At 45.5% G+C, this 10,843-nt stretch overlaps 1 protein-coding gene across 1 annotated transcript; it reads left to right on the forward strand.

Annotated features, from left to right (window-relative positions):
- Positions 1-5,073: 5,073 nt before the first annotated feature.
- LOC123187450 (uncharacterized) lies at positions 5,074-8,860 on the forward strand. Its single transcript, XM_044599320.1, has 6 exons — positions 5,074-6,104; positions 6,247-6,426; positions 7,215-7,358; positions 7,535-7,711; positions 7,869-8,045; positions 8,541-8,860. The coding sequence occupies exons 1-6, from the start codon at positions 5,082-5,084 to the stop codon at positions 8,607-8,609; spliced, it is 1,770 nt and encodes a 589-aa protein (XP_044455255.1). The 5' UTR covers positions 5,074-5,081; the 3' UTR covers positions 8,610-8,860.
- Positions 8,861-10,843: the final 1,983 nt, after the last annotated feature.

The following is a 10,843-nucleotide window of genomic DNA, read 5'->3' on the forward strand; positions in this document are numbered from 1 at the left end:
CCGGCCTTCTTATCCGCTAAGTACTTAGGGCAGTTCCGCTTCCAGTGTCCGCTTCCCTTGCAATAAAAGCACTCAGTTTCGGGCTTGGGTCCATTCTTTGGCTTCTTCCCGGCAGCTTGCTTGCCGGGCGCGGCAACCTCCTTGCCGTCCTTCTTGAAGTTATTTTTACCCTTGCCTTTCTTGAACTTAGTGGTTTTATTGACCATCAACACTTGATGTTCCTTCCTGACTTCTACCTCTGCTGATTTCAGCATAGCAAATACTTCAGGAATGGTCTTTTCCATCCCCTGCATATTGAAGTTCATCACAAAGCTCTTGTAGCTTGGTGGAAGCGACTGGAGGATTCTGTCAATGACCGCATCATCCGGGAGATTAACTCCCAGCTGAGTCAAGCGGTTATGCAACCCAGACATAGTGAGTATGTGCTCACTGACAGAACTGTTTTCCTCCATCTTACAGCTGAAGAATTTGTCGGAGACTTTCATATCTCTTGACCCGGGCATGAGCTTGGAAAACCATTTTCAGCTCTTCGAACATCTCATATGCTCCATGTCTCTCAAAACGCTTTTGGAGTCCCGGCTCTAGGCTGTAAAGCATGCCGCACTGAACGAGGGAGTAGTCATCGGAACGTGCCTGCCAAGCGTTCATAACGTCTTGTTCCGCAGGGAGAACGGGTGCGTCACCAAGCGGTGCTTGTAGGACATAATCTTTCTTGGCAGCTATGAGGATGATCCTCAGGTTCCGGACCCAGTCCGTATAGTTGCTGCCATCGTCTTTCAGCTTAGTTTTCTCTAGGAACGCGTTGAAGTTGAGGACTACGTTGGCCATTTGATCTACAAGACATATTGCAAAGATTTTAGACTAAGTTCATGATAATTAAGTTCAACTAATCAAATTATTAGTGAACTCCCACTTAGATTAGACATCCCTCTAGTCATCTAAGTATTACATGATCCGAGTTAAACTAGACCGTGTCCGATCATCACGTGAGACGGACTAGTCAACATCGGTGAACATCTTCATGTTGATCGTATCTTCTATACGACTCATGCTCGACCTTTCGGTCTTCTGTGTTCCGAGGCCATGTCTGTACATGCTAGGCTCGTCAAGTCAACCTAAGTGTTTGCATGTGTAAATCTGTCTTACACCCGTTGTATGTGAACGTCTGAATAAAACACCCGATCATCACGTGGTGTTTTGAAACAGCGAACTGTCGCAACGGTGCACAGTTAGGGGGAACACTTCTTGAAATTATTGTGAGGGATCATCTTATTTACTACTGTCGTTCTAAGTAAACAAGATGCAAAACATGATAAACATCACATGCAATCAAATAATAAACGTGACATGATATGGCCAATATCACATAGCTCCTTTGATCTCCATCTTGGGGCTCCATGATCATCTTGTCACCGGCTTGACACCATGATCTCCATCATCGTGTCTCCATGAAGTTGCTCGCCAACTATTACTTCTACTACTATGGCTAACGCGTTTAGCAATAAAGTAAAGTAGTTTACATGGCGTTTCTCGATGACACGCAGGTCATTAAAAGAATAAAGACAACTCCTATGGCTCCTGCCGGTTGTCATACTCATCGACATGCAAGTCGTGAATCCTATTACAATAGCATGAACATCTCATACATCACATATAGATCATTCATCATTCATCACAACTTTGGCCATATCATATCACAAACCACTTGCTGCAAAAACAAGTTAGACGTCCTCTAATTGTTGTTGCAAGGTTTACGTGGCTGAATTAGGGTTCTAGCAAGAACGTTTTCTTACCTACGTTAAAGCCACAACGTGATTTGTCAACTTCTATTTACCCTTCATAAGGCCCCTGTTCATCGATTCCGCTCCAACTAAAGTAGGAGAGACAGACACCCGCCAGCCACCTTATGCAACTAGTGCATGTTAGTCGGTGGAACCGGTCTCACGTAAGCGTACGTGTAAGGTTGGTCCGGGCCGCTTCATCCCACAATACCGCTGAAGCAAGAAAGAACTAGTAACGGCAAGAGAGATGACAAATCTACGCCCACAACAAATTGTGTTCTACTCGCGCAAGAAGAACTACGCCTAGACCTAGCTCATGATGCCACTGTTGGGGAACGTTGCAGAAAACAAAAAAATTTCTACTCGTTTCACCAAGATCATCTAGGAGTTCATCTAGCAACGAGTGATTAGATGCATCTACATACCTTTGTAGATCGCGAGCGGAAGCGTTCAAAAGAACGGTGATGATGTAGTCGTACTCGACGTGATCCAAATCACCGATGACCAGCGCCGAACGGACGGCACCTCCGCGTTCAACACACGTACGGGACGGGAGACGTCTCCTCCTTCTTGATCCAGCAAGGGGGGAGGAGAGGTTGATGAAGGTCCAGCAGCACGACGGCGTGGTGGTGGATGCAGGGCGTCACAGCAGCAGGGCTTCGCCGAGACTACGAGGGAGAGACGTAACGGGGGGAGGTGGAGGCGCCAGGGGCTGGTGTAAAATCCCTCCTCTCCCCCCACTATATATAGGGGTGCCAGGGGGGCGCCGGCCCTAGTAGATGGCATCTACTAGGGGGGGCGGCGGCCAAGGGGAGGTTTCCCTCCCCCCCAAGGCACCTAGGGGTGCCTTCCATCACTAGGACTCCTCCTAGGGGGAAACCCTAGGCGCATGGGCCTATAGGGGCTAGTGCCCTTGGCCCATCTAGGCCAAGGCGCACCCCCTAAAGCCCATGTGCCCCCCCGGGACAGGTGGCCCCACCCGGTGGACCCCCGGGACCCTTCCGGTGGTCCCGGTACAATACCGATAACCCCGAAACTTGTCCCGATGCCCGAAATAGCACTTCCTATATATAATTCTTTACCTCCGGACCATTCCGGAACTCCTCGTGACGTCCGGGATCTCATCCGGGACTCCGAACAACATTCGGGTTTCTGCATATACATATCTTCATAACCCTAGCGTCACCGAACCTTAAGTGTGTAGACCCTACGGGTTCGGGAGACAAGCAGACATGACCGAGACGACTCTCCGGTCAATAACCAACAGCGGGATCTGGATACCCATGTTGGCTCCCACATGCTCCACGATGATCTCATCGGATGAACCACGATGTCGAGGATTTAATCAATCCCGTACGCTATTCCCTTTGTCTGTCGATATGTTACTTGCCCGAGATTCGATCGTCGGTATCCCAATACCTCGTTCAATCTCGTTACCGGCAAGTCACTTTACTCGTACCGTAATGCATGATCCCGTGACCAGGCACTTGGTCACTCTGAGCTCATTATGATGATGCATTACCGAGTGGGCCCAGTGATACCTCTCCGTCACACGGAGTGACAAATCCCAGTCTTGATCCATGTCACCCAACAGACACTTTCAGAGATACCCGTAGTCTACCTTTATAGTCACCCAGTTACGTTGTGACGTTTGGCATACCCAAAGCACTCCTACGGTATCCGGGAGTTGCACGATCTCATGGTCTAAGGAAAAGATACTTTGACATTGGAAAACTCTAGCAAACGAACTATACGATCTTGTGCTATGTTTAGGATTGGGTCTTGTCGATCACATCATTCTCCTAATGATGTGATCTCGTTATCAATGACATCCAGTGTCCATAGTCAGGAAACCGTGACTATCTGTTGATCAACGAGCTAGTCAACTAGAGGCTCACCAGGGACATGTTGGTGTCTGTTATTCACACATGTATTATGATTTCCGGATAACACAATTATAGCATGAATAAAGACAATTATCATGAACAAGGAAATATAATAATAATGCTTTTATTATTGCCTCTAGGGCATATTTCCAACACAAATGGCCGTACATACAACTATGGCTACTATCTTGCGGATGATATCTACCCAAAGTGGCAAACATTTGTGAAGCCGTTGAAAAAACTGGAAGGTAAGAAAAATCTTGATTTCCACAATGCTCAGGCGGCTGGTAGAAAAGATGCGAAGAGAACTTTTGGGATTTTGCAAGCCCAATTTACTATTGTGAGAGGACCGGCTAGATTTTAGGATCAAAAGATGCTTTGATACACCATCAACGCTTTACAACATGATCATCGAGAATGAGCGTGGCCAAGATGTAGACTACTCTCACTACGAGCTCTTGGGACATCCCGTGCGAGTGCGGCGGAGGGCTGCCAGGGTGGCCCATTTTGTTGCCTCCTATCAATGTCATTCGACGTGCCGAAACGCATGATAATCTTCAGAAGGATCTCATCGAGGAGTGGTGGGCATGGAATGACCGACAAAATGTATCATGATTTGTGCGCTTGATGTTGTATTGTTAAACTATTGTTGATTTATTTTATTTGTGTTCGATTTTCTTGGTTGTGTTTGAAGTGCATATGTTGTTTGTGCGAGAGCGCGCACGCAACATTTTTGCAGCGTCTGCGAGAGCTACTCTCGTGCGCTAAACTTTGCAGCGGCAGCTGGAGCCAGCGCTCCGCGCCGCACAAAAACAGACGATAGACACGTTACAAACGTTTTTTTAGCGCGCCGTTTTTAGCGCGCCACGTGTTGGGTGGCCGCTGGAGATGCTCTGAGCATAGCACTGGCCCGCTGGCCCACTGACTGGCCGAAGTACATACCTACCTATCCGTGACTTTGATCCCGGCGTCATACCACCAAAAAATTACTCCTATTGTACTTCCTCCGTCTAGGTGTGTAAGTCATCTTACGAAAATCAAATACTTCTACGAGTACAACCCGCACCCTTACGGCGGCGACATTAGCACTTAGGTACGGTACATTAACTCTCATCTCGTTTCTTGTTTCGTGACATATCAAACAATAAGAGACGTGGGTCATGCATGATTTAAATGACTTGAGCTATCAAACGACATGCAGTGATTAATTCATTACATATTATGTTTTTAATTAGAAAAAAGATTAAGTTTTCTTGTTTTTTCCTTCATCTTGATCACGGTGCACAACCTTATACTACCATTACGACGAGCCGATGACTTTACACACCTACGCACCTACTCCATGGAGGGAGTACCACTCTACCTCACCCACTGTCCCACTCTCGTCGCACGCCCTCGAACTCGGTGCGCAATAATGCTACGGCGGCATCTTCCTCCCGTCCCAACCGTGCGGTGGCTTCCAAACGCCGCCTCCGTCACCGCTTCGCCGTCGCCATCACCCGAAACTAACAAGCCACCAGCCGCCCCCCACCCCGCACATGCACTCGTCTGCTCCCACCGCCTCCTCGCTCTCACACACCCCACTCTGTCTCCACTCCAGCACACGCCCCCAGCCATCCTTAACCACCGCTCTTCCATGGCGGCCGCCGACGACGATGGCCAGATCGACGACGACGAGTTCTACGAGTACAACCCGCACCCTTACGGCGGCGGCTACGACATCGCCGCCACCTACGGCGCACCCCTCCCGCCCTCCACCTCCACGTGCTACCCCGTCTCCTCCCCCGCCGGCGCCCCCGCGCGCCCATCTCCGCGGCCGCCCGCGCCCGCGCCTGTTCCTGCTCCCGCCACGCCGCAGCCGGCACCAGCTTCGCCCGCGAAGCCTCGGCCGGCCCCATCGCCAGAGCCGGCGAGGACACCGCCCTTTTCGCCGGTTGCGGTGCCGGTGCCGGTCGCGGAGCCGTTCTACTGGCCCAAGCCGCACGACTACGGGGACGCGCCGCGGTGGCCGCCGGTGTACCCCACGCCGGAGGTGTTCCGGCGCTGGCCGTACCTGGCGGCGGGGTCGCATTGCTGCCACTCGCGGGGCGGGCCGCGCGACTACTGGAGGCAGTGCATGCGCGGGCTGGACTTCCTCTTCGGCCACGCCGACGGGTACGGGGAGCGGCGGATCGGGACCGACTGCCACGGGGTCCCCGTGTACGCCAACAAAAAGGGGGGAGTGGAGGACGCCGTGGTCGTGGAGGTGCCGCCGCCGACAATCGGGAATGTGCAGTGGCACGACGCCGGCGAGGTGCCGGCAACTGGGAATGCGCAGTGGCACGGCCACGCCGAGGTGCCGGCCATTGGGAATGTGCAGTGGCACGACCACGGCGAGGTGCCGGCGATTGGGAATGTGCAGTGGCACGACGCCGGCGAGGCGCACGAGCAGAGCAATGTGAGGAAATACACCGCATCATTCTTCAGTATATCATGCTTTAGTTTACTCTTGGCATACTACTATAATGTTTCAGTATATATCTTCCTCTGTCAGTATTATATATTGACCGATTCCTTCATTGTTTTGTACTCGGAGACAGTGGCTATCTTCGTACGACAATGCAAAAGAGGATACGTATGCATACGCCCATTCTACGTATGGCTCGTATGACGCGTCCTACGGACAGTCTTACAGTGTTGATGCTGTTTCGGATGAACCTACTTGGTTTCCCAATCAAAGCTACCAGGATGTTTACAGAGAGGAGGAACCTCGGTATCAGGTATTTCTCAGCTCTGAATGATCCAAGTGTGAGCCACTCAGTTAACTAGTGACCAGTTGTCATCGTGCGCATTCAGCTCAATTTATGTATAAGTGTTTTAATAACTTTGTTGTGCTGGTCAGTTTCAGTGTTGTCAGCATATTGACTTGCTCTGCCCAATGATTAATTTGACCTTTATAAAGAGCAACATTAAACTAGAAATGCAAAACGAATCAATGAGTTGTATGCCTGAAAGATGCTTCAGTAACTAGAGTAGGCAATCCAGTCCATGATTCATCACTTTCCTTTTTCAGAACATCCATGATTCGTTTACTTATTATACTTGCACCTGGACCTGTCCCTGCTTGTTATATTCACATCTAAACCCCATCTCAGTTTCACCCAAGCGTCCTGTTATGGTGCAGAGAGTACTATTTCAGCTCAACCAATATATTGCTACAATCAAAGATTTAGTGAACGGACACCCTAAAGCTGTACTATTTGTTTGTTTAACGTGGTCATATATATTGCTTGTTTAATCTTTCACTGAATGAGGTAGCCACAGGCACATCAGTGTTGTCTAACTACACATCTGCATATATATTTGCTCTGCCTGACTGACTAATCTTTTCAATGGAGGATCAATAGACAAGTCACACAAAACAAAGCAAGAAGATCTTTTATATGTTTGAGAGAGATGCTCCAGTAATAGTCTGCCCAATCTATGATTAGTTACTTATGACTTACACTCTATACTGCTTGACTGCTTGTTATCTTCACATCTAAACCCCATCTCAATTTCAATACAGGAGGTTTTGCCCAGTTATGGCATAGAAAGCACATTTTCATCTCAACCTATTTATTGTTACAATCAGCACACTGGTGAACAATCACTGCATGTTCAGGTTGAACCTCCGGAAACATTTTATTCTCACAAGTTGGAGTACCACGAGGTTTGTTAGCTTTCAATGTCATTTACTTAGCGCTTTCAGTTTTGTGTTGATACATCAGTAGTTGCTATACATCTATTTGCTTATCCAGGCTGACTACATTTGCCTCCGTGAAAATATAATATGTTTTTCTATATTCTCATAATTGCTAACTACATAATATTTTGATCCTTATATAGAATTTCTCAACATATACCAACCATATTGATAATTCGGAGATATCGACACAGTCATGTGAGATACAGCCCTATGCATATGTACCTGATAGCCCAGTTGAAGCTTATCAACCTTCTTGGTCGATGAATTTGGGATACTACCAGGACTCCGCAGAAGAGGTGACTCCTCAGTATGATAATGTAAGGTGTACTCCTGTCATATTTGAGATGCTACTGATACAACACTGATATAAGACCTGTTTGTTTATAAAACTGTCATATTGACAGATTATTGACTGATTATTCAGAGTACAGCTAATATATCTTTTCTTTGTTAACTCATTGTTTTGGCTAGCAGGATGCTTTCGGATCTGGTGAATACGGAGGCATGGCAAGCATATTCTCGTCGTCCTCCTATCCTCAGCAAGTAGAAGTTTATGAGCAATCTTACGGTGATGAGAATGTCTCCTTAGAACAAAATTTCCAGAGCAACTGGAATGCTTTTTCTGAAGATACCTCTGGAATCACTAAATCAGTAAGCATAAGAGCGTGTATTGTTATTATTATTTTTTGTCAGTGTTATAGATCAAATTGCAATGCTGGACACTTACATTTTTCTGCGACATATTTTTCCCTGTGAACTGAATGTGCCGGCATAGGCTTATTTTCTAATAAAGCAATCCTTATCTGCGAGAACCTGTTGTTGTAAGCAAACTCTCAGCCATATTGTCTACTGTTGCTATCGCAACTATAGAATCGTAGAATTCAGATTTTTCCCTATCCCTTTACGTGGGAGATTTTCTTTAATGTAAATAGCGTTAGTTGTTTAATAATTTTAGCTTAATTTTCTGTCTGTGACTAGCAAACAGTTAAGACAACTCGGTTTATGTCATTTTAACAATTTAACAAGTCATGTTGTTTCTTGTGCTTTGCCAGGATTTTTTTAGGTTTGCAACTGAAAAATGAGTTGTTTTGTATGGTTAATACTTGTATATGTGGAGCAAAATAGCTTACCGTATTTAACCTGCAGGTTGATGATTGCAACCATCTGAATGGCTCCTTCTGGCCCTTTGGAGAATACTCAACATATACTGTATAGTCTATAATGTTGTAATTTCAGTTTAGTATCAAAATATCATATACCCCCTCCGTCCCGAAATAACTGTTGTAATTTCACTTCAGGATCACATGTATGGACATTTTGATCTAATTTATTTGGCCAAATGTAAGTAGTAAACCGTGTCATAGGAAAAGTGTAAGTAGTAAGTTGTTTTTGCACGATATTATGTACGACCAAATATGTGTTAGTTATGCATAAAATGCAAGGTAATAACCGCATTGCTGATCCTAGTTGCATTTACTTATAAAGTTGTTTTCCATTTTGTGTTATGTATTTGATCATGATATTTATATTTTTTTCCTTGCAAAGACCTACTGTGCGCTGGAACCATTTACGGTAAGCCACCTTTGTGAACTCTTGAGGTTTGTAACACTATTACTTCATTTTTGTTCTCACAGGATATGTTTACTGGATATCTATTCAGATTTGAACAATATCACAAAAATGCATCATCCAAACTTCTCCTTGCTGTTGATTTTCATTTTGTGCTATGTATCTGATCATGGTATTTATACATTTTTCCTTGCGTAAGACATACTGTGTGCTAGAATCATTTATGGTCAGCCATGCTTGTGAATAGCCTTGAATCTTAGTAAACTCTTGAGGTTTTTGACACCAACTTCACTACTTTAAGTTCTTCTCACAGGATATCTTCAGCGGATACCTATTCGGATTTGAACAATGTCACAAAAATGCCTCATCTAAACACCTCCTTGCAGTTTACTGTCGGACAACTGACCGGATTCAAGCCCGGCCTAGACCCTCTACTCGGAAGGACTCGTGGAAATCCTCAGAAACTAGTATTGCCCAACTCACCAGTATTAACACAGAAATGTTGCATCTATCCAGGCCTCAGTTTGTTTGGACTCGTTAGCTCTTGTCGTTCAGCTTCTGTTTCCTCTCATCTTGTCTCTCCGTAAACACTCTCCTCTCATCTTATCTCTCTGTAAACGCTCTCCTCTCATCTTGTCTCTCCGTAGACAGTGCTAAAAGTAGGGCTCCAGACTTGAAAGCAAAGTAGTACCACAAGCTTGAATTGGCATGAATATACAACATGTAGGCTAATTGTTGAAACTTTCTGACTGTCAAACAGTTCAATTTGCGGTGATATTAACTTGGACTTGAGTTTCAAACCAAATGTGCTGTTTTGGATTTGCACACCGCTGTATTGTTCTACATTTGCCACCATGCCCCATCCGATCCGGAGTTTTGTTGTGTTACTACGTCCCTGTGGTCTGTTATGTAGCTGGAATCATTAGCATTGTCATGACCTTTTTGTTAAACTTCCTTATTATACGTAAGCAAACATCTCTGCGACTATAATTGTTTGTCTCCTTAAATCTGCAGGATTTGGTTGGGATGTAGCTTTCAGTACTCTGCAAACTATGGACACCCGAACATCTGAATACGATATGTAGGACATGCTGCCTATCTAGGAACTGTTTGTTCTTAACTATTGCATACGCTGAGTTTTCGGACTTATTAACATCCTTGGAAAACCTAATCATGAAGCAAGAAAAATGGGGACACCAAAGTAGGCAGCTAAATTCTGTTGTAAGACTTGCAGATGACTACGCATTTAGGGGAGCAATCAAAATGATAGGTAAGCTTTCACTTTTGGATATCTGCAAGGCCCATATAGGGTACTCAACAGAATACCTATTATGGTTAACGCTAGTTTTTTTTAGGGGATTATGGTTAACACTAGTGTTTGTGGCTTACTGTTTTCTATAGGTCAAATCTTTGCAACCATTCTGGGCCTGCTGGGCCTGGCCCAGTTAGTCCTTCTACCAGGCCCCTGGATGTGATCTGAGCTTGCAAACATAAAATCAGAGTCTTCTAAAAAAACATAAAATCAGAGGAACAAACAGAAGTTCTGCTGAAGCTATAGGTATGATGGTGGGTTTGAATGCTGAAGTCTGATTTAATAATTCCTTGAAGAGTGAGTCAACTAAACCAGGAGAGAAACATCAGATGGGCTATCAGCACACCAGCACTGAATACTCCATAGGCTTGAACTTTTCATATATACAATGTTTGAGCTTATGCAGTTCATAACTGATGGCCATAAAAAAAAACCTTCTGCTCTTGTACAATTTTTTAGTTGCATGAATGGCAGACGCACTCATTGGAGATAGATATATTTCTGATGCCCCTTCCTTCTTTTTCTTCTTAAATCATCATGATCCTCTAAATTAAGATTAACATGCCCA

The sequence above is a fragment of the Triticum aestivum genome, chromosome 2A (assembly GCF_018294505.1).
Source record: "Triticum aestivum cultivar Chinese Spring chromosome 2A, IWGSC CS RefSeq v2.1, whole genome shotgun sequence".
Taxonomy (NCBI): Eukaryota; Viridiplantae; Streptophyta; class Magnoliopsida; order Poales; family Poaceae; genus Triticum; species Triticum aestivum.